General features: G+C 43.6%; 1 protein-coding gene across 9 annotated transcripts in view; it reads left to right on the plus strand.

Moving 5' to 3' along the window:
* Nucleotides 1-23,514, plus strand: part of LOC309819592 (protocadherin alpha-C2) — a gene marked incomplete at its 5' end in the record, with an annotated part of 157,208 nt that extends 133,694 nt beyond the window's left edge. For all 9 annotated transcript variants that reach the window (XM_082649926.1, XM_082649922.1, XM_082649923.1 and 6 more), the window contains one exon: nt 23,153-23,514. In XM_082649926.1, coding sequence (XP_082506052.1) covers nt 23,153-23,463 — 311 coding nt within the window. In that variant the 3' untranslated portion in view covers nt 23,464-23,514. The remainder of the gene's footprint in view (nt 1-23,152) is intronic.
* Nucleotides 23,515-23,758: the final 244 nt, after the last annotated feature.

The raw sequence follows: 23,758 nt of genomic DNA on the forward strand, positions 1-23,758 counted from the left end.
GACATCACCAGGTGATGTTTCCTGCAGGATAAACAAGTCGGGCATTAAGTCTGTTAATCCCAATTGTTGGCCACTTTCTCCAGCCTTGCCTCTGTGTGAGCAGACCTGGACCACAGGCTTCTTATTTCCTCGGCAGCTCAGTGAGACTGAACAGGGAAAGAAAAGGAGCTGAGTAGGGAGTGCACAGCACACAGTCATCCTTCAGATGGAGGAGTGTGTTGGGGGGCTGAGGGCATTAAAGGGCCAGTCATTCGTGCTTACAACTCTTTTAACGTTCTCAGTGTGCAAGCTCTGAACAGGGTTTAATGAGTGCCCTCTTGTGACTGTTCCTAGAGAGAATCCCAAGAGGTTATAGAAAGACTGTCCCTGCCTTCAAGAGAGCTAGTCTGGCTTCAGGGCCCCTGGCTGCTTTGCTATCTTGACTGGTCCTTCCAGGCTCCTCTTTCTACACTTCATGGGATCTCAGGACTTACCTAAGGCAGCAGTAAATTAATTTTAGAGTGAGAGATATTCGCTATTTTCAGAAGAGCTCAGAATTCAAAAGAGCTCAGAGCTCAGCCAAAGAATTCATCAGTGGAGGAATTCCGAAATGCACAACACTGCCAAAGATAACATTCTAGCTTTTCAAGGAACACCCCAGAGGATCTGGGGCTGAAGTGTGAAAGGTTAATTAGGTAGGTGAGGCAACTAAGGCCATGAGGTTTCCTTAGAGAAGCTTAGTTTATTTTTTTATTTTATTTTTGGGGGGGGGGCTTTCATTCTTCTGTGTTGTTGCCTGCATTATCTCTGTCTCTTTTTTTTATGGGGGTATAGTTGTTTTACAATGTTGTGTTAGTTTCTACTGTACAGTGAAGTAGAGTTCCCTGTGCCATACAGCAGGTTCTCATTAGTTATCCATTTTATACATATTAGTTAGTATATATATGTCAGTCCCAATCTCCCAATTCAGCCCACCCCCGATTTCCCCCCTTGGTGTCCATACGTTTGTTTTCTACGTCTGTGTCTCTATTTCTGGCTTGCAAACAGGTTCATCTGTATAGAGAAGCTTAGTTTAGAGTGACTGCAAAGGGGTTCTCAAGGTATGGTTCCCAGAGCCACACTGACAATACGTATCAAATCTGCAATTCTCGGGCTGGGGCCCGGCCATCTGTGCTTTAAGGAGGCCTCCAAGTGATCCTGATGAACCCTAAGGTTATAGAGTTGAGAGTAAATATTTCTGAGATTGTCTGATACCTTTGGAGGCTCAGAAACCATGCAGGGAAGCCATCTGTTTATGATTCTTACAGGAAGCCCAGCAATTGTATGTTCCTGGGACCATTACATAACTTTTCTGAGTCCCAGTTTCTTTCTCTGTAAAATGGAGATAGTAGTAGTGTCTACCTTACAGCGTTGTTGGCAAGAATTAAATGAGATAGTACACACAGCCTGGAGAACACTGTTTAGTAAATGGTAGTTATTTTTATGATTTTTCAAGGTATGAGTCTATCCTTCAGCTTCAGAATTTAGGTCTGAGTTGTTCTGAGTAGTCTCTGTGGGAAGGCTTTATTATAGAGCAGATTTTTTTAAAAGCGCCTTTTTGTGTCCTCGGGGGATTGTTTTTGCCCTGGTTTGCTGCATCTCTTTACTCTGTGGAAGACGGACAGTTTATGTGCCCTAGTTTTATAGGGAGATTCATGCTCTTATTTGTCTTAGGGATTCCTACCTCCCTGACTAAATCACGTCCCCACGGAGGGGCTCCACGGAGACTCCATCTCTGATTCTCCCCCAGAAAGAAGCCATGATCCTTAAATTTGGGGGAATCCATATAGGAGTACCGTCAACATGAATTTTTCCACATCATGAGTGACTGCAGCCTCAGGCCTTGTTTGAGAATTTAGAAAGCATGCCGTTCCACTAACCTGCTCACCCTCAACTTCTGCTGTTGTCATGGCAACGGTAGTCCTGGGAGATGTGTGCATATCTTTATCAGGAAAAAAAAAATAAGATCTGCGATCTATGTGGGTGGAGCAGCTCCCTCCCGTCAGTATCCTCCACTCTCACCTTGCATCTCACAGCCCAGGAGTGCCAGCTTGCCGTAGTTGTGTCTAGTAGCTGAGGAAAGTAAGTCCTTGTGTAAGATACACTTTTACCTTCCGGGGGCGTGGAGCTCATCATGTCTGTTGGAGTTCTCTATGTAGCTTATCTTGTGTGTTCTGACCTGGCCTGGAGGGAGAGAGGGAGGTGGTGTGAGAAGGGGAATTAGAATTCTCTACCCAGGAGAAGCCAGGAAGTTTAAGTCTCTGCTGGCTCCATCCGTGACTTTCTTCAACTCCTTCTTAGGAGAACTCTCTGCACCTCTATTTTTAATGGTCATGTAAATAAAAAACTAGAATGAAGAATTCCTGCTTTTCCTGAAATCAAAAGTTTCTGTTGAGTAAATAGATTCTGAGATATTTCTTTCCCTCCACCCTGTATTCCCTGCACCTCTCTCATTTTTCCTACACCCATTCTTCCAGGTTCGGTAGCCCTGGGCAGGATACAGTCAGGATTGGGGCCGTGATACATAGTAAAAGAATTTCTTCTATGTCAGAGACCCACAACAGATCATGTGCCTCCTGAAAATCGAATCCCTTGTGCACTCAGACGTGTGCTCCTGGGCATACATTTTGGAGAGGAGAGTGTAGTGAGGAGAGAGGAGGGGCAGGAGCTGTTCTCTTAGGCTGCAGTTTCCTTCAAATCCCACAGATGCAGAGAAGCAGCTAATGCAGGGTCAGGAAATGGAGACTCATTACAGTCCCTCTGGTTATCATTGATCCACCTAATGAGCCACTGGAGCAGTACAGTCTGGCCCCTGCAAACTTCATCATGAGAAACAACTTCTGCGTATGTCTTAGGAAAATAATACACTTCATTCTTCTTTTGTTTGAGTGTTGCTTGGGACAGGAGAGTTTCTGAATAACCCTCCCTTCTAGCTTTCTCTACACACCGTCCTTTTTTTTGGCGGGGGGGGGGACAAAATTTTATTCCAAAATGCTGGAATAGATTTTCTTCTTCTTCTTTTTTTTTTAACATCTTTATTGGGGTATAATTGCTTTACAATGGTGTGTTAGTTTCTGCTTTATAACAAAGTGAATCAGCTATACATATACATATATCCCCATATCTCTTCCCTCTTGCGTCTCCCTCCCTCCCATCCTCCCTATCCCACCCCTCTAGGTGGACACAAAGCACCGAGCTGATCTCCCTGTGCAGTGCGGCTGCTTCCCACTAGCTATCTGCCTTACGTTTGGTAGTGTATATATGTCCATGCCTCTCTCTCGCTTTGTCACAGCTCACCCTTCCCCCTCCCCATATCCTGAAGTCCGTTCTCTAGTAGGTCTGTGTCTTTATTCCTGTCTTACCCCTAGGTTCTTCATGACATTTTTTTCCCTTAAATTCCATATATATGTGTTAGCATACGGTATTTGTCTCTCTTTCTGACTTACTTCACTCTGTATGACAGACTCTAGGTCTATCCACCTCATTACAAATAGCTCAATTTCATTTCTTTTTATGGCTGAGTAATATTCCATTGTATATATGTGCCACATCTTCCTTATCCATTCATCCGATGATGGGCACTTAGGTTGTTTCCATCTCCGGGCTGTTTTAAATAGAGCTGCAATGAACATTTTGGTACATGACTCCTTTTGAATTATGGTTTTCTCAGGGTATATGCCCAGTAGTGGGATTGCTGGGTCATATGGTAGTTCTATTTGTAGTTTTTTAAGGAACCTCCATACTGTTCTCCATAGTGGCTGTACTGTAGCTGAATTTTTAAGCCCCTTATCGAAAGGGAAATTCAAGTTTCTGTTGGGGAGATCCTAGGGTCTCAGGGACCAAGGAAGGGTGTGTGTGTGTGTGTTACCAACTCTGCTACCTGACTTGGCTCAAAAACAACAGGCCACCTGTATGTTTGAGAGCTTTGTGGGGAAGCGGAAGTGGCGGGTGAGGGTCAGCAGTTCATTCTGTTGGAAAGAGTGCTTGGGTTGTATAGAATTGGTGGGCTTGGAGCACCTCCCTGGGAGGTGCTTGGACAAGAAAGACCTATTTATGGCCTGGTTTGAGGGCAGAGGGGTAGTGATAACTTGTAATGCCTTTAAGCTTTGCAGCTCCAGCAGGCGTTGCCCTCAGCCTCACTGATTCTAGTAAACTAGAAACGAGAGCTGGTCCCCAGCAACAGCAAGGATCTTTAATGACAGATATTTTCAGAGCAACTCAGTCCAGTTTCCAAAAGAACTTAAAAAGTTCTTTTTCTCAGAGGCAGTTAGCTTTGCAGTTGAGAAGGTCATTGCCTAACCTGGAGAAACATATTCAGGTCAAGCACTGGCTGGAGACTAGGGGCCTCTAGGGGAGGGTCATAAGAGAGCTCAGTCAGTGCCAGGAGGCCTGGAAATGAGCCTGTGGGTTGGAGAGGAGCCTCTCTCTGCCTCAGCACTTGGAGCTTGTTACCCACAGTTATAGAAAGGACAGGGAGAAGAGATGGATACTGTTCCACTCTCATCTCAGTGAGACCAAGAGCTTCCCCAGCAGTACGCTGCCTGGAAAGGTCTAACTCCAAGGCAGTGGGCTAGGTGAAGGATGGGAGAAGGCAGTCCTGAGGATGGCAGTACCAAAGGAAATAAAGGGGAAAAAAGGATGTTTTTGCATAGTTTTAAAATAGGAAATGGAGAGCTTTGTAGAAGTCAGACTCAAGAGGTTAACTACAGAAGGTTAGGGTGTGAAAAGGTAACTTTCAGGAACCAAATTTGCATCCACAAGACAACAGGAATGATGGGAAGTTTATTGTTGCTAGAGTCGTGTCCCTGGGCTGCTGAATCCCAAGCAGAGTACCCTAAGCCTCCCGATTCTAGCTGCGATTGCGTGTGAAAAACAACCAAACAAACTTTAAAAAGAAGGAAAGCCTGTCCTGTACAGAAAGTCTGAACAAACAAGTTTGTTGTTGATGGTCCAAGAAAGCCTGCCAGCTTGGGTTTACTTCCAACATTGGCCCAATCCCGTGTCCAGAGCTGTTGCTCTAGGTGACATCGTGGGCCAAGCTGAGTAGTGAGGTGACATTCTCCAAGTCACCTCTCTTATTTTCTTTGACTCTGCGTCGTAGATACTGTCTTACCCAAGCACACATATGTCATATGTCTGTTTCCATAGTCACCTGGTGTCACCCAAAGGTCTGTGACAAAGCTAGAAGCTTCAGCCAGTGTAAATGACTTATGTTAGATGCACACCAAGCTCCATGTCAGAGTTTTGGGGGGAGAAGGGCATCACCAGACGTGTAAACAGCCCTGAGATGGATGCCCTTGAGCCTGTGAGGCTGGCTCTGTGTGTGATGATGAGCAAGGAATATTAGAAGTTAGCAGAAGTTCCCTTCTCTCAGCTAATGCCTATTAGTAGGGAGGTGTGTGTGTCAGTTGGAGGGTCTTTGTCGTTGAAGTTTCCAAGTTTTTGAATCCTGTGCTTTTGCCCCCCTGGGTTGTAGAAATAGTATTTTAGAACAAGAGAAAGGAAGACTATATAATAGCTGTTATTTATGGAGAACTGTGATAAGGACTTTACATGTATTGCGTCCTTAAACAAGAGAGAAGTGATTATTATTCCCATGTTCTAGATTAGGAAAATTGAGGCTCCCAGGAATTAAATGACTTCCTTACAGTCATCCTTCCTTACATCTAGTTGGTGTTTTTTGCTCACTATTATATTCCCAGTATTGAGGCAGCTGTCTAGTACATGATGGTGCTTAATAAATATTTGTTGAACTCATCAGGGAATAGCAATGGCTGAGGCTATATTTGAACCCATGTCTGCCTGCTGCTGAACTCTATGCATTTAAATAATACACTACTTTGTCCCACTTGCCAGGTGAAGCGAATAGTTGGGTAACTAGGAGAAGACTATTCACTGTCTGAGTTCCAGGCTGACTGTAGGGGTCTATAGTATTTCCCCATTCCTGCTGTAATCAGTTTCTGCAAACTTTGTGACTTAAAGCAATACAGATTTATTATGTTACAGTTCTAGAGGTCAGAAGTACAAAATGGGTTTTACTGCTGGCTAAAATGTAGGTAGGTTCCTGCCACTATGTAACAAGGATCCACTTTCCTTCAATTTCCAATAACATGTTGCTCATTTCCATCTGAGCCCTCTCTGGCAGCACCTTTAATGTCCATATTTCTACAACAGTCTGTTCATGACAAGTTAGGTATTCCCCAAGACAATATATGTTTTCTCTACCATACTCCTCACTTCTGAGTCCTCTCTGGCAGAGTCATTAATATCCATATTTCTACTAACAGTCTTTTCAAGGTAATCCAGGCAATTTCTTCATGTTCCTCAAAGCCCTCCAGTCTCTGCCCACTGCCCAATTCCAAAGCCACTTTTACATTTTTACTTATTTGTAACAGCAACACTCCACTTCCAGATACCAAAATCTGTATTAGTTTCTAGGGCTGCCATAATGAATGACCACGAACTGGGTGATTGAAAACAATACAAATTTATTACCTTATAGTTCTGGAAACCAGAAGTCCAAAATGGGTTTCTCTGGGTTAAAAATCAGCATGTTGGGGCTTCCCTGGTGGCACAGTGGTTAAGAATCCGCCTGCCAATGAGGGGGACACAGGTTCGAGCCCTGGTCCGGGAAGATCCCACATACCGCGCCCGTGTGCCACAACTACTGAGCCTGCGCTCTAGGGCCTGCGAGCCACAATTGCTGAGGCCCGCGTGCCTAGAGCCTGAGCTCTGCTACAAGAGAAGCCACCGCAGTGAGAAGCCTGCACACCACAACGAAGAGTAGCCCCCGCTCACTGCAACTAGAGAAAGCCCACGTGCAGTAACGAAGACCCACCCAAAAAGCAGCCAAAAAAAAAAAAAAAATCAGTGTGTTGGAAGGGCTGCATTCCTTCTGGAGGCTCTAGGGGAGGACCTTTTTCCTTGTCTTCCAGCTCTCAGGCTGCCTTCATTTCTGGGCTTAGTGGCTCCTTGCTCCATCTTCAAAGCCAGCTACGTAGCATCTGCTAATCTCACTCTGACTCCCCTGCCTCCCTCTTTCCCTCGTAAGGACCCTTGCGATTACATTGGACCCACCTAGATAATCCAGGATAATCACTCTAGCACAAGATCCTTAATTTAATCACATCTGCAAAGTCTTTTTTTACCATGTAACATAACATATTCACAGGTTTCAGGAGTTCCTAGGACCTGGGCATCTCTGGGGCACCATTATCCTGCCTACCTCAGAGTAATTTATGTGCAGGCAGCAGTGTCTGTGTGTGTCTGTGTGTAAATTTCAGTAGAGACGAAGGTAAAATAAGGTGCATATTAGGACCCTGAAGAGGGTGTAGTCAGTGTGGACTAGACTCTAAAAGCCTTTTAAAAGCTATTAATTGCCAGAAGTTTGCTGGAGACATATCCATCACCCGCTTTCTCTCCAGACCTTAGCTAATTAGGAATCGATGCATGGGGCCACCTGAGGAAATCAAAGTTCAGAATCAGGCTTATTGTTGGTAAAGAAGTTCTGGAGAATACCACAGGGCCTCTAGCAATGCAAGGGAAGAAAATCAAGAATGGCAGACCTCTCCCTTAGTGAGGAAGGGGAACTGTCCTGGTTTGATTGGCTGAGCTAGAGCAGAGAAAGAGAATTAATTAGGTAAGAGGTATGTCATGAAAGAACAGTAACTGTTGATCCTAATTTGGCGCAGTCAGGAAACACAATCCAGGGAATTCCCTGGCAGTCCAGTGGTTAGGACTCCATGCTTCAAATGCAGGGGTGGGGGGGTGGGGGGCGGGTTTGATCCCTGGTCGCGGAACTAAGATCCCACATGCCGCGCGGCGCAACCAAAAAATTAAATATTTTAAAATAAAATAAATAAATGAATAAAGGGCATGGTAGCTAGCAAAAAAGTCAGTCACTATTTCTAAATCTCACTTTTCCTCAGGGATGCCTCCTGTGTCAGGGGCAGGGTGGTGGTAGGCCAATTCTGTGGATACACATGCATTCAGGATTTGTTTGTTTGATTTTTAGGAGCATTTTGCCTAACAAACCTATTCTCACACTAGCTGCCTCCTTGAGATCCTAACAGGCTAAGCACTTCCAAAGCCTGGAGCATCTCAGCACTCTCAGCAGCTCTGACTGGAGACTAAATCACCCTCTTGCCTCTGACAGTGACTAGCCATGAGACCCATGGAAGGTTCTCCTTGGAGGCCAGCATCCCCTAGAGGCTCCTTGTGTCACTAAGATGTCGATCCGACTGCTGTCCCTCAATCTGCAGCCAGTGGAGTTGTGTTTAGTCAATGATCAGTGTCATGTCAATTTCCCTTTGTTGGACCAAGTATAAATTGATTCTAAATACCTGTCTTGGGGAGATTTCTGTAGGGAAGATGAGCTTTTCAGTGTGCTGTCTCTAATTCTGGGCACTTAGAGATATAAATTAGTTTCCTTGGTCTTTTCACACTCAGGGTCACAACCTTGCCTCCAAGATACTAGCCTTCTTTTTTTTTTTTTTTTTTTGTGGTTCGCGGGCCTCTCGCTGTTGTGGCCTCTCCCGTTGCAGAGCACAGGCTCTGGACGCGCAGGCTCAGCGGCCATGGCTCACGGGCCCAGCCGCTCCGCGGCATGTGGGATCTTCCTGGACTGGGGCATGAACCTGTGTCCCCTGCATCGGCAGGTGGACTCTCAACCACTGCGCCACCAGGGAAGCCCAGATACTAGCCTTCTAAATGGTTGTGATTTGAAGGGCACTAGGAAGATCATCACAAAACTCACCTAACAGGCAGGTCCCTAGAACTTTACCATTAACCACCACCACTAGAAGCATTCTCTTTTAAAATACCCCTTCATTCATTCATATCCTCTCTCTTCCTCCCTCCTTCCCTCTCCCTCTCTCTGTCTCTCTCACACGCACACACATACACACACACACACACACACACAAAGTATTAGACTATCCCGTCCAAGGGTGCTCTCCTTGGCTTGCCTTCAGTGTAGAATTTGGTTGGAGCTTCCTATAGTCATTAAACAAACATTTGTTAAGTACCTACTTACAGCCAGTCTTTGTTCTAGGTGATGCGAATACGATACTAAATATAACACAGTCCTGTCCTCATCATCTAGTGGGGGAGACAGAAATGTAAAGAAATAAGGTGGGACTATTACAGTGTCAGGACCGTAATAGTGCCATGTATAGGCAGGTCCAATAAGGAAGCTTGTCGGTCCAGAATGGGACCCAGAGTCTATCTATGTTGTAATCCATGCAAACCCCATGTAAATATGGTCAGCTGGATCATCTTTCCTGATAAGGACCTCTTTAATTGTTTTCACAGGGCTCAAACCCTCCCTCAGCAACCATGAATGTTAGATATTGTGGGAGCCCAGAAGATGGAATTGGGAATTTAGGGGACCAGATCAAAGAGTATGTGGCATTCAATACTGGGTATTGAAGGATGGTACATAGAATGTGGGAAGAAAGAGAGTTCCAGACAAAGGGAACAATACATGCGCGTGTGTGAGCCTTAAACCCAGAAGGCATATTCTGGGTGAACAGAATGAGTGCATTTGATGGGCGGGGTAAGGTGGAGGACTGTTGGGAAATGAGATCAGAAAGCTGGACTGGTGTCAGATTTTGTTGGGCTTTAACAATCCTGCTAAAGAATTAGAACTTTCATTCAGTTGCTGGCAGTGGAGAGCCACCAGGTTTGTTTGTTTGTTTTTAAGAAAGGAGCCTCTGTTGAGCCTCCTTAGCTCTACTGAATCTGCAAAAATCATCCTGTAATGTGTCAAGACAAATTCATAAGCTATCAACCTAGTGTTTTCCTCCACCTAAATCAGGGATTAGAAATGTTGAGTGTCTAGAAATGTGGGACCAAGAGGGTGATGAATGCAGCATTTTTGTAAAAAGGCGTGGCCTTGGAGATGTTCTTAGGTAACTCTGCTGGACTTGGTTTGATCGTGTCCAAGAAAATGTGGAGCGTGAAGGGAAGACTTGTTTAAACTTTGCCTGTGTTAGCTTTTTAAGGGAGGTAGCATGGCATTGCACAGTGCCTGAGCTCCCTGTGGTACAGCTTCATCACTGTGCCTCAGATTTATTAATGTGTATAAAAGGAAAGACCGAAGGCTGCTGTAAGGATTAAGTGAGATGATGCCTGTGAAATGCTTGGCACAATGCTTAGCTCACGTTACTATTTTCTCAGTTTAATACACCTGGCACTTAGCACAACACCTGGCACACAGTATATAGGATTCACAACGTCTTTGCTAGATGAAATGGAATGGTCTTAGGGTGCACAGAGTCGTAGGGTGGTGGTGGTGGAGAGGGTTCTCCCCGACGACACTCGTTCTCCTGCCCTCCTCCCTGCAGTATTCTGACAGCACCTCCGTTTTACACCCTCAGTGCAGAGATATCACGGTTTGTCTAGAAATGGTTGCTCAAGGCTGCAAAGGGGCACAGCAACGGAGAGCCTGGGATTGCTGCTAAATCTTAAGAAGAGCAGATTGTGACAAAGTACGGGGTTGGGGGGAAGACAGAGAAGAGAAAATGTGAAAACCTAACGAAAACCAGACGCAGTGCTCTCACTGAGTGACATGGTGTTGCCTCACCCAGTTTCACGTGGGACAGGCAGGGTGAGACCACTGTGAAGAGTCACTGTCAGGTTGCAGTACTGAAGGAGGAGCCCGGCGGTGGGCTCTGGGGTCCAGGCAAGGCTGCTGCATGGGGCCTGGCACTTGGAAAATGCCCTGTTTGGTTTAATACTATGCTCTCACCGCCTTGAAGTTCTTAATCATTTTTTACAAGGGGCCCCCCATTTTCATTTTGTAGTGGACCCTGCAAATTACATAGCTGGTCCTGGATGCAGGCTACCTGGGGCAGTGACATTTTGCCTCAGCTAGTTTTTGAGCTAGTTTTTTTTTGTTGTTGTTGTTGTGGTATGCGTGCCTCTCACTGTTGTGGCCTCTCCCGTTGTGGAGCACAGGCTCCGGACGCGCGGGCTCGGCGGCCATGGCTCACGGACCCAGCCGCTCCGCGGCATGTGGGATCCTCCCGGACCGGGGCACGAACCCGTGTCCCCTGCATCGGCAGGCGGACTCTCAACAACTGCGCCACCAGGGAAGCCCATAATTAATTAATTTAAAAAATGGGTAGCACCTTACTCCCTTACTTCAGTCATCCACTACCAAGAGCTTAGTGTGTATCCCCCAGATTTTTTGTACTGTAAAGTTTAAAGTACTGTATTATAAAATAATACGCAGTTACATTGTTGATGTAAATATTAAACAGTACAGCATCATTTATGTGAAAATATTCAAGTTTTCCTCCGTTCCACTCCCCTTTAGTGAGGCAACCACCATTAACAGTTTTGTCTGTATGCTTCAAATATATTTTTTAATTAATAAACTTTATTTCTTTAGAGCAGTTTTCGGTTCATAGCAAAATTGAGTGGAAAGTACAGAGAGTTCCCGTAAGCTCCTGTCCTCACACCTGCCCAGGCTCCACCACTATTGTTAACCAGCACCAGAGCGTGCATTTGTTACAGTTGATGAATCTATGCTGACACATCACTGTCACCCAGAGTCCAGAGTTTACACCAGGGTTCACTCTTCCAAATATTTTTCAAATTAATTTTTAATTATGTAATTGATGTATGAATGTTTTTTCTATGTCTATTAAAAATATGTAGGCTTTCAAAAAGCAAAATGGGATAATATCATGCATATTAGTATATAGCTTGTTTTTATTTTTTAACAAATACCTTTCCAAGTCACTACATATAGACCTGCCTCATTCTTCTTTAATAAGGGCATACAGTGTTGTATGTCTATATTATGTTATTTATCCAGTTTCCCATTGGTATATATGGTTTTTAAAAAATATTTGTTTGGCTGCATCAGGCCTTAGTTGCGGCACGCAGGATCTTTCGTTGTGGCGCGCAGGCTCTTCCTTGTGGCACGCGGGCCTCTCTCTAGTTGAGAGGCGGCACACGGTCTCAGTAGTTGGGGTGTGCGGGCTCTCTAATTGTGACAGGCAGGTTTAGTTTCCCCGCGGCATGTGGGATCTTCGTTCCCTGACCAGAGATCGACCCCACGTTCCCTGCATTGGAAGGCAGATTCTTAACAACTGGACCACCAGGGAAGTCCCTATTCGTTTTTTAAACAACTTACACATTCTTTTTTCTTTATTATTTAAATATTTATTTATTTATTTAGGCTGTGCCTGGTCTTTGTTGCGGCACGCGGGATCTTTAGTTGCGGCATGAGGAATCTCTTAGTTGCGGCGTGCATGCGAGACCTAGTTCCCCAACCAGGGATTGATCCCGGGCCCTCTGCATTGGGAGCACGGAGTCTTACCCACTGGACCACCAGGAAGTCCCCGCATTCTTATACATATATATTTTGCACTCCTAGTGTTATATAGAATAAATTTTCAGAAGTGGGATTATTGGTTATAGGGTATGAACATATCAGATTGGCGCTCTCTTATCTGGGGTTGACTGCACTTGTTATACACTCCCTCTAACCCCCACCTCTCTGTCACTTAAACTCAGTGACACCATCTTCAAGGGACTTAGCCCTCAGGGTTGAGAATACTGGAGCATCGAAAGGAGAGAATTTACTTGTGAATAATAACAGTAATAGCTCACCTGCATTGAGCACTTAAACCATGTTTTGTGCACTCAAGCCAAGTATTGTTCTAAACACTTTACATGTATTAACTCCTTTAATCTGTATAACCACCCACAGAGATAAGTCTATTCTTATACCCATTTTAATGCTTAGGAAACTGAGACACCTAGGGTTAAGTAAGGTCACACATCTGTCTAGTAAATGTTGGGGCCAGGATCTGAAGCAAGGCTCTTGTGCTCTTAACCTCTGCACACACTCTCTAGAGAGTTTAATGCCATAAAGTTGTCAGAGTTTCTCTACCTTGTTTATTCCTTAAAACAATATTGTATTTATTCATTTACTTGTCTTTTTCTACACTGTAACTCTTTGAGGGCAGGGTACCTGTCCAAGTATTCTTCATAACCCTATACCCTAATTCCTAGTACCATGTCTGATTTATTGTACATAATAAATAAATTTAGTTGAATGGATAACAAAGCACCTAATTCCTAGCACCATTCCTAATTTATTGTACATAATAAATAAATTTAGTTGAATGAATAACAATGCCTCTGGGAGGTAGCTACTATATCCATTTTACAGATAAAGAAACTACAAGTCACTGTCACCCAAACAATGCAGTAGAAAAGACTAGTAAGTGGAATCGTGGAGCGGCAATTTGAACCCATGGCTTTTGATACCTAATCCAGGGTGCTGTCCACCTTGCCTGAGCTGCCTCCTTCCTGCGTGTTTCTGAGGGCTCTGGAGCATAGCTCCCTACCTAGCAACTGTTTCTAAGCTGGAAGACTCACAGCTAGCCAGTTTTAATGATCCCTGGGAGGGGCAGAGCCTGATGGGAGGAGGGCCCCTGGAAAATAGTTTCTGGAAGCACTGCAACCAGGAATCAGTTGTTAGAGGAGTCAGGTTCCTTAGAGGACTACCGCGTAGTAATAATACGTATCCTCTATGTCGGCTTCTGCATGCCACATGTTATTCTGTGTGATTTATGAGCATTGTCTCTTTTTAATGATCGCAGTCCCATTAGATGGATATTGTTATCTTTGTTTTACATGTGAAAGAATACTGAGAGGCCGAGTGACTTGCTCAAGGTTACACAACAAATAAGTGCTAAGGCTGAGATCCAACTCAAAATGTGTGACCCCCAAACGTTCATTTTAAGCATTCTGCTACCCCAGCTTATAACAGCAGCTGGGGCAGGGGACATTGTAAGAAGAAATTGCCCTCCCAAGACCCTGGAGGACTTCAGTGACGAGTAGGTAGAGAAATAAGGTAGAGAAAATAAGGTAGAGAAAACCATGCAGCCTGAGCCCTCCTAGGTGACGGGGTCACAGAAAGAAGAAATGTTATTTTATTTTGTTTTTTTTAGCTGGCTGTGGGAGCTAGGAAGATTTGAGACCAGCCATTCCAATTTTTGAATCTGGGTTCTCAGCACGTGGTGTCTTTATAGTCAACCTAGAAATGGCAGAGTTATTTTGGGCACAAAGCAAGAGCTGTGGCTTTAAAAATATGCCACTGTATTTATCTCTTCCGCTCCAAGATTACTGAAAATTAGCCCAGCTGTGGCCTGAGGCACCAAACAGCCACACAGTCTTCTTCCAGCTCACTCAGCCCACCCTAAGCGGGTGAAACACCCAGAAGTGGCAGCCTCTGGGGAGTGGCTATCGGATTAGTTCCCCATCACCAAGCCTACCTTCTGATCACACACACATACCATCCCTTCCCAGCTACTGTAGGGATCAGGATGCTAGGCCTGTGAATCAGCTCAGCTCTGTCTTCTCCCCCATCCCCAAGGCTTCAATAGAAGTAAAAAAAAGTCATAATTCTAATATTGAGCTGAGGAGTCAGTACAAGAATAATTTTTCAGCTGTATTACCAAATCACTGTTTGATTCAGGGCAGACAATCTTGCGGTAATTTAAGCCTTCACTTTCCTTATCTATAAAATGGAAATCTTAAAAATATATATTTTTTATTATATATATATATATAAAATATATGTATATGCAAAGTGCTTAATAAAGTGCCTAAGAGAGTACCTGGCCCATAATAAGCAATCGATTGATATTCCTTAAACTAGTGAATCTCTGCTACTCTGATCTTACTAACAGGGAAAATGTGGTGAGCTTTTACTTTATGTTAGGCACTGTGTTATATGCTCTCTAAGGATAATTACATTTAATCCTGTAACAACCCGATGAGGTGGATGGTATTATTCCTTTACACATGAAAACTGAGGCCCAGAGATAATTATTTGCTAAACATCACGTAATTTACATGATGTAGCCAGATTTAAGCCTAGTATTCTGATTATAGGGCCTAAAGTCTTAAAGAGAACAGGGAGTATATTTTTACATTCCCCTGTTTCCATGGAAAATTCTTTCCACTGTCAACTGAAGGACTAAGAAGCAGTGGGGAAATGCCCAGGTGGTTTTAGCTTTCTTCCCCTGTCTCTGATCCTGGACAGGATTTGGGTTTGCAGCCATCATTCTCCTGTGTTTTGTGGGCTGTAATTACTCAGATTTACTTTGCCCAGTTCATAAAGGATCGAGTGAGGGAGAGGAGGCGGAGCTTGTCCAAGCAGTCCACAAACCATACAGATGGTGGGATAGGGGGTGGGGAGGGAGCGAGATATGTTTTACATCCTGGTCTTTCAGTGGGTTTGATGGCAGATGCTTTTTGCGTTTTGGTCTGAGCGTGTATAATTCTACAATCTGCCAAGTTCTGGTAGAGAAAGAGAGGGAGAGACAGAGAGAGAAAGACACACACACAGAAGAAATGGTTGCTCAAAGCCACAGAAGGCTCAAATGAAATTGGAGCTGCTTGAAGGGCCGCAGTGGCTGGCGGGGTGGGAAAGGAGTCCAGGAGAAGCGAGGTGTCCCTGTGCAGAAAGCCTGGGTGTTCACTTGCAAACCCAGAATCTGCACAGCCTTCCGTGCCCTGACCCTTCCCTGCGTGGCCAGAGGCAGCAGCAGAAGCAGCAGCCCGCACCGGAGAACAAGCAGTCCAGGGGAGCTGTCTGGTGGGGCCGGAAACGGCTGTAATCATTTAATAGCCTTTGCTGGCTGCACGAACCTAGCGGAGTGGGCGGTAGGCAGGCTCCAGAGTGCTGTCTGGCAAGATGGTCCCCCGCTTTAATCAAAATGATGGGTTTTCTGGAAGCTCTTTATTAACCTCAGCACCAGAATCCCAGAGATGGTAACAAAGGGATGAATGGGGAGCGAAGGGGAGGGCTGCAACCTGCCGGCTGGGCTGCGATTTTCCAGAGCTGAGCACTCACTCCCGCAGCCCCACCCCTCCCCCCACCTCCACACTTCTTTCTATTGATTCTTTCTTAGAGGCTCCTGCCTGCATCGCCGTCTCCCAAATGATGACTAAACAGATGTAGCCAGAGCCATAGCTATATTTGTATAATGCTTCAGGGTTTTCAAAGGGCCTTCATATACAGCTCAGGATGAGGGTCTCGTTCGTAACTGGAGTGAGACTACCTAGATTTGAGTCCCAGACTCCACCAGTTAGTAACCCTGTGACGATCGGTCCTCAGTCTCTTTATTTATAAAACCAACATATCTATAAAGCAGACATGGATATTGGCAATATCTACTTCCTATGGTTCTTGTGAGGAGTAAAAATTATATAGCATATGCAGATCTGCTTAGCCCAGTGCCTAGCACATAGGAAGGCAGAGTAAATGTTAACTAATTCATAACCCTGATGAAGGCAGGAAGGTGATCACCTCCATTTTATGCCTGAGGCAACTGAGGCTCAGAGTCGTTTATGTAAATTGCCCAGGACTATGTACCATTAAGTGATAGAACCAGGGCAAGCCCTCAAGTTCAGAAGAGCAAAGCGAGAGGAGGAGAGGAAAAGAAGATTAAAAATCCTCCAACATTCTCCAGCCTTGCCCCTCTAAAAACTTTCCTGAAAGTACTATTCTTGGTCAAAATGACCGTGGGTGGTTTCGTTAGGGGAAGTCTGTGTAAATCAGATAAACCTCTCCTGGCCTTAGCTGATTGTCAGGAGCAGATTAGAATAGGGGTTGGGGGTAGGTTTACAAGTCTGGCATTTACTTCACAATCTTCAGGACCTTCCCTGGCATCTGCACTGGCAAAGCCTCCAGCTCAATTGTTCCCAGTCACTGAGGCTAAACTCCATCCAGAGTTCGTTTAGAATGAAAGAAGAAAGTAGGGAATGTTGCCCAAAAGACCCTGGGCAGTGTCTAAGGGAAGTGCCTAAAGTGGGTTATTGGATTAGCTGAAGTGGTCAGCTACCCCCATAGGGCAGTTTTTAAAGCTGGAGATCTGTATGCCTTTGTAAAACAAAAAGTGTATGTTGTTCATATTTTTACATGTATACCTACTGTGGAGAAATCAGCCAATTAAAAAAAAAAGGCAAAACCTTTTACTATAATTATGATCATACTCTATTAAACTTTCAAATTCCATTGGGTTGTAATCTGAATGTCAGGGAAGGGCTGATCCTCCGCCGCTTGAGGTCTCTCAGAAGTCTTCTTTCCAGGCTGTAATAGATCCATTCATTTGGGTCATGGCTGCATCTCAGTCTTGTCTTTGTGAGCCAGTGAGCTGGGTCCCTGGGAGCAGAGGGGAGGGGACCTGTGGGAGGTCCCAGGAGCGGGAGAGGGAGACAGCACTGAAAGAAGAAACATTCCCTTGACTGACCTGAGACTGGCCCTGGGCTGGGGTTAGGGGTAGAAAAGGTGCATCTTCCTTTCTCATCTTTTCCTCATCTTCCTTTTTCATCTTTCTCATGAGATACTCTCATCAAGGAGTATCTCCTTGATTCTGCCCCAAAGTCACAGCATTTTATAAGCGAAGCTGGCCAAGGGCTTCAGTGCTCTTGGCCAAAAGGGACTCAGATTTAGGAGGTCAGTAAATGTTGTTTGTCACAGCCTTAAGATATTATTTCACCTGAATGAACCCTCAGAGATGTTCGCACACACATCAGCCAGAACAGGTTGGGTACAAGGATCTGGGAGGCACTGGGGAAACCAGATCTTGTTCTGCTCTGCGGAAGCTGAATATGAGGAGGATGCACCTGAATTCTTCTTGGAGTGGAGGCTGAATCAGACCCAACCTAGACTCCCAGCCAAGGCCGAGGGAGCTCAGTGACATGTAAAAGAACTCATCAACTCTTAGGGATCCTGCTGTGAGAGGCTCCCTCCGCCCATAGGCACGGCCATTAAGGTCCTTTAACTCTGCAAGATAAAAATATCTCTGAATTCTGCATCTCCAGATGACAGTCCTAAAGGCCTCATACAGAGTCCTGGCTGTGGTCAGAAAATTTTCCATCCTGGACTCTGTGAGAGCAACTAAAGGACTACAGAGTGGTGTTGAAACCCAGTTCTCCTAGACGCCAAGTCAGAGGCTTTTAATTGCATTTCTCACTTTTGTCTCAGTCTCTCAGGGGCAGGGCCTGTATTTGACAGGTCAACAGGCAGATTCTGGCTGAGGTCAACTGCAGATTTGATTATCTTAGACGAATCAAAGAAATCAGTCTCAGAGAAAAAATATCTATAGCCCTATGTCCAAAGAGCTATAGTGTCAGCTCTGCCAGGGGAAGCATGGTGTAGCAAAGGGGTTTATGAGAGAAAAGAAACTCTCTTACTCCCTTTCCCTACAGTCTGCTGGTATTTGGACTAAATTTGCAATATCCTTACCCTGCCGTCCTAGCCCTGAGAGCTGCGCCATGTATAGTTGCCCATGTGTGATTCCATTTGTTGAGCTCTTTCATTGTGCTGGAGTCAGTCTCAGCACTTCACATGCATTTCCTGGTTGTCTTTAGGGACTCCAAAGTGCGGCAATGGAAACTTATTTGATCTGCTAAGGAGTGGGCACCACTTCCATTTCTCACATCAGTCCTTTCATTCATCCATCCAGCAAGTATTTATCAAACACCTGTTATGGGCCAGAAATTGTGCTAGACACTGGCTACACATTGGTGAATAAAACAGTTATATTTTCTTACAGAATAGATTACTAAAAAGAACGTGCTGTATAGCACAGGGAACGTACTCAATACTCTGGCGTATATGGGAAAAGAATCCAAAAAAAAATGAGTGGATATATGTGTATGTATAACTGATTCACTTTGCCGTACACCTGAAACACAACACTGTAAATCAACTGTACTCCAGTAAAAAATTTTTTAAACATTCAAAAATAAATACATATTTTCTGCTTCTCTGGACCTTACAGTGATAGAGATAGAGGTGAAGGGGGTGCTGCTTGGCTAGGATGGTCATAGAATACCTCTCTGAAGAGGTTTCAATTAAGCACAGACTTGAAGAATGAGGAGTCATGCTAAGCATGGAGGGGAGACCATTCTAGGCAAAAAGAAGCCGTATGTGTACAGATTTTGAGGCAAAAACAATCCCAAGGGGTGTTGAGGAATTGAAAGAAAACCTGTGTGGCTGGAGGATAGTGGTAAGAGAGACACTTGTAGGTGAAATTGGAGAATAAAAGATAACAGGCTGTTGAAGGGCTTTGTATACCATGTTAAGGAGTTTGATTTTTTTTTTTCCTCTCAAGGCAATAGAAAACCTTCAAATAATTTTAAGCAAGGGGAGTGATATAAAATAATTTCTATTTTTTAAAGGATTTTTACTGTGTGCATGTTATACTTCAGTATTTTAAAAACGGAGAAAGACTTTAAGGAATAAAGATGACTCTGGCTATGTGTGGAAGGTTAGAGAGAGGCAAAAGTAGAAGCAGGCTGAACAAGGAAGAGGCTATTGTTGTAATTCACATACAAGATAATTGTGTCCTGAAAAAAGGTAGCAGCAGTGAAAATGGGGAGAAGAGGACAAAGTCTAGATATGTTTAGGAGGCTGAAATGACAGATGTTGGTATATTATAAATGAAGAATAGAGAAAAATGAATAATGGCTCTGAAGCTTCTGCCTTGAGCATTGGAGTGAATGGCATATCATCGATTGAGATGAGAGATTTAGAAGGGAATAGAGGAGAGGAATCATGAGTTTGATTTCAGATTCCTTCAGTTTGAGTTGCCCATGAGACTGCCAAGAGGAGATACCAGATAGGCAGTTGGATACATGAGATTGGAGAGACCTATGGGCTTTAAGTATACATTTGTATCTCATCAGCATATTTAGATGGTATGTTTACCCATGGACAGGCTGAGATTCCAAAAGGAGACAGTGAAGAAAAAGAAGAAGAAAAGGTCTAGGGCCAAACCCAAGGAAGCTGCAATACATAGGTAAAGAGGATCCTGCGAGGAAACTGACAAAGAACAGCCAGAGAGAGTGGTCAGGAGAATGGTTTGATACGGAACTCATAAAAAAATAAGTGTTTCAAGAAGGGGATTATTAATGCTGCTGAGAAGTTCAATAAGATGAAGACTAAAATGTGACCACTGGCTTTGGAAGTAATATAATCAGTGAGCTTGCCATGAACAATGTTAGAAAAGTAGTGCTCAAGGATACCAAATTAGAGGAGATTGAGAAGTGGTGGAAGGTAAGGAGATGGAAGTAGCAAATGTAGAGAATCCCAAACTACAATCAAACGTAAACTGTTTATCTGGCAGAACTTTCCATGGCTCCACCGAACACTGCTGTGATGCCAAAAGGTTTCAATGTCATGGCCACTGGGATCACTTCGCTCAGACAGACCATTACTCTTCTTCTCTAGCTCTGACCTCTACTCTTCTAGAAGTCATTGGTATACTTTATGGTGTGTCTTCCAACTAGACTCTTGGGAAAGTCTTGCACTGGAAACCCCTATGGATGCATAATCATTTTCTCAAGTCTCAGCGTAAATTTCACCTCTCTTGGAATCTCAATTGACTTTCTCAAGTGTAGTTAATAATTTTTGCCTCTCGGTCCTATAATACTTTACATGTACCTATATATATCTTATCTTTTATTTTTAATTGAGATATAATTGACACATAATAGTTCCAGGTGTACAACATGATTTACTATTTGTATACATAGTAAAATTATCACAATAAGACTAGCTAACATCTCTCACTATATATAGTTACAAAAAAATTTTTTATTATGATGAGAACTTTTAAGATCTATTCTCTTAGCAGCTTTCAAATATGCAATACAGTATTATTAACTGTAGTTACTGTACTGTACATTACATCCCATGACTTATTTATTTTATAACTGTAAGTCTGTACCTTTTGGCACCCTTCACTACCACCACCACCATCTAGCAACCACCAATCTGTTTTCTGTATCTATAAGCTTGTTTTTTTGTTTGTTTTTTTAGATTCCACATATAAGTGAGATCATGTGGTATTTGTCTTTCTCGGTGTTATTTTGTCAAATATTTAAATATTGACTTATTTCACTTAGCATAATGCCCTTGAGGTCCACTCATGTTGTCACAAATGGCAAGATGTCTTTCTTTTTTATGGCTGAATTATATATATATATAAAATTCAGCTGTGTGTGTGTGTGTGTGTGTGTGTGTGTGTGTGTCTGTGTGTGTGTGTATCACATTTTCTTTATCCATTCATCCATCGATGAACACTTAAATTGCTTCCATATCTTTGCTATTGTAAATAATGCTGCAGTGAACATGGGGGTACATATATCTTTTCAAGATAGTGTTTTTGCTTTCTTTAGATACATACCCAGAAGTGGAATTGCTGGATCATATGCTAGCTCTATTTTTAATATTTTGAGGAACCTCCATACTCTTTTCCATAGTGGCTACACCAATTTACATTCCCACCAACAGTGGACAAGGGATCCCTTTTCTCCATACCCTCACCAACACTTTCTATTTCTAGTTTTTTTTTTTTTTTTTTTTTTTTTTTTTTGCGGTATGCGGGCCTCTCACTGTTGTGGCCTCTCCCGTTGCGGAGCACAGGCTCCGGACGCGCAGGCTCAGCGGCCATGGCTCACGGACCCAGCCGCTCCGCAGCGTGTGGGATCTTCCCAGACCGGGGCACGAACCCGTGTCCCCTGCATCAGTAGGCGGACTCTCAACCACTGCGCCACCAGGGAAGCCCTATTTCTAGTTTTTTTGATAACAGCCATTCTAACAGGTGTGAGGTGATAGCTCATTGTGGGTTTGATTTGTATTTCTCTGATGATTAGTGACATTGAGCACATTTTCACATACCTGTTGGCCATCTGTATGTCGTCTTTGGAAAAATGTCTATTCAGATCTTCTTTCCATTTTTCAATCAGATTGTTTGGAGTTTTTTAATATTGAATTCTATGACTTCTTTATATATTTTGGATACTAACCCCTTATAAGATATAGGATTTGAAAATATTTTCTCCCATTCTGTAGGTTGCCTTTTCATTTCGTTGGTTTCCTTCTTTTTGCAGCAGATTTTTAGTTTGATGTAGTATCATTTGTTTATTTTTGCTTTTGTTATCAGATTCAAAAAAATCATTGCTAAGACTGATGGTAAAGAGCTTACTGCTTATGATCTCTTCTAGGAGTTCTATGGTTTCAGGTCTTATGTTCAAGTTTGTAACCCATTTTGAGTTAGTTTTTGTGTATGGTGTAAGATAGAGGCCCAGTTTCATTCTCTTATATGTGGCTGTCCATTTCTTCTAACATCATTTATTGAAGACACTGTCCTTTTCCCATTGTATGTTCTTGGCTTGTTTGCCATAAATTAACTGACCATTTTTGCATGAGTTTATTTTTGGGCTCTGTATTCTCTTCCATGATTTGTGTGTCTTTTTATGCCATACTGTTTTGATTACTATAGCTTTGTAATATATTTTAGAAGCTTGGTGCCTCCACCTTTGTTCTTCTTTCTCAAGAATTCTTTGGCTGGGGCTTCTCTGGTGGTCCAATGGTTAAGACTCCATGCTTCCACTGCAGAGGGCACAGGTTTGATCCCTGGTAGGGTAATTAAGATCCCACATGCCATGTGGCATGCATGCATGCATGCATAAATAAATAAATCTAAAAAATAAAATTAAAAAACGCTTTGGCTACTGGGTTCTTTTGTGGTTCCATACAAATTTTAGTATTGTTTGTTCTATTTCTGTGAAAAATGCCATTGGAATTTTGATAAGGATTGCATTGGATCTATAGATTGCTTTGGGTAGTATGGGCATTTTAACAATATTAATTCTTCCAATCCATGAGCATGGAATATCTTTCCATTTGTTTCTATCTCCTTCAATTTCTTTCATAAATGTCGTAAAGTTTCCAGTGTACGGGTCTTTCGTCTTCTTGGTTAAATTTATTCCTAGGTACTTTATTGCATATTCTGCTTTAATCCAGTACATTTCCTGCCCCACTCCCAGGCAGGGTAATCACAACCAGATATTCTTTAGAAAATTCTTCACAAAGAACCAAAAATATGTTACTAGAAACCTAGATTTCTGGACCCTCTGGTGAAAAAAATTGTTTCCAAACATTGGCCTTGCCCTAGGCTTGAAGAAATAACTCACGATTTCATGGGGGCCATGACCATCTGTGCAGCCTCTCCTGTGTTCAGGCTCCTGGTGTGGCATATGGAAAGCATATGTTGACTCTGTGACTGACTTGTGATGGTTTGTCTTGCAGAACCAGAGGCAGGAGAGGTGTCCCCTCCAGTCGGTGCTGGTGTCAACAGCAACAGCTGGACCTTTAAATACGGACCAGGCAACCCCAAACAATCTGGTCCCGGTGAGTTGCCAGACAAATTCATTATCCCAGGATCTCCTGCAATCATCTCCATCCGGCAGGAGCCTACTAACAGCCAAATTGACAAAAGTGACTTCATAACCTTCGGCAAAAAGGAGGAGACCAAGAAAAAGAAGAAAAAGAAGAAGGGTAACAAGACCCAGGAGAAAAAAGAGAAAGGGAACAGCACGACTGACAACAGTGACCAGTGAGGTCATCTAATGGAAACAAGCCACTTAGCCAGTTTTTGTAATAATGGCAAATCTCTCCCATGTAGCAACTCCCTACTCCTTTTTCCTATCCACATGAGCCCTTCCTTATAGACCTCAGAAATCTGCAGAAAGTTCCCTATGTCTGTCTAGATCACATTTAACAAGTTTTGTCTTAAAAGCTTTACTAAGTCTGGTGTTAACTCTCTCTCTCCACTCTGGCTTGTTTTCAGAACCTAAAAAGCAGACCCAAGTCTCCTTTCTCCTCCGCCACAAAGGAGAGGCTTCCCAGCCCCGC

The sequence above is a fragment of the Grampus griseus genome, assembly GCF_964374135.1.
Source record: "Grampus griseus genome assembly, chromosome: 3".
Lineage (NCBI taxonomy): Eukaryota > Metazoa > Chordata > Mammalia > Artiodactyla > Delphinidae > Grampus > Grampus griseus.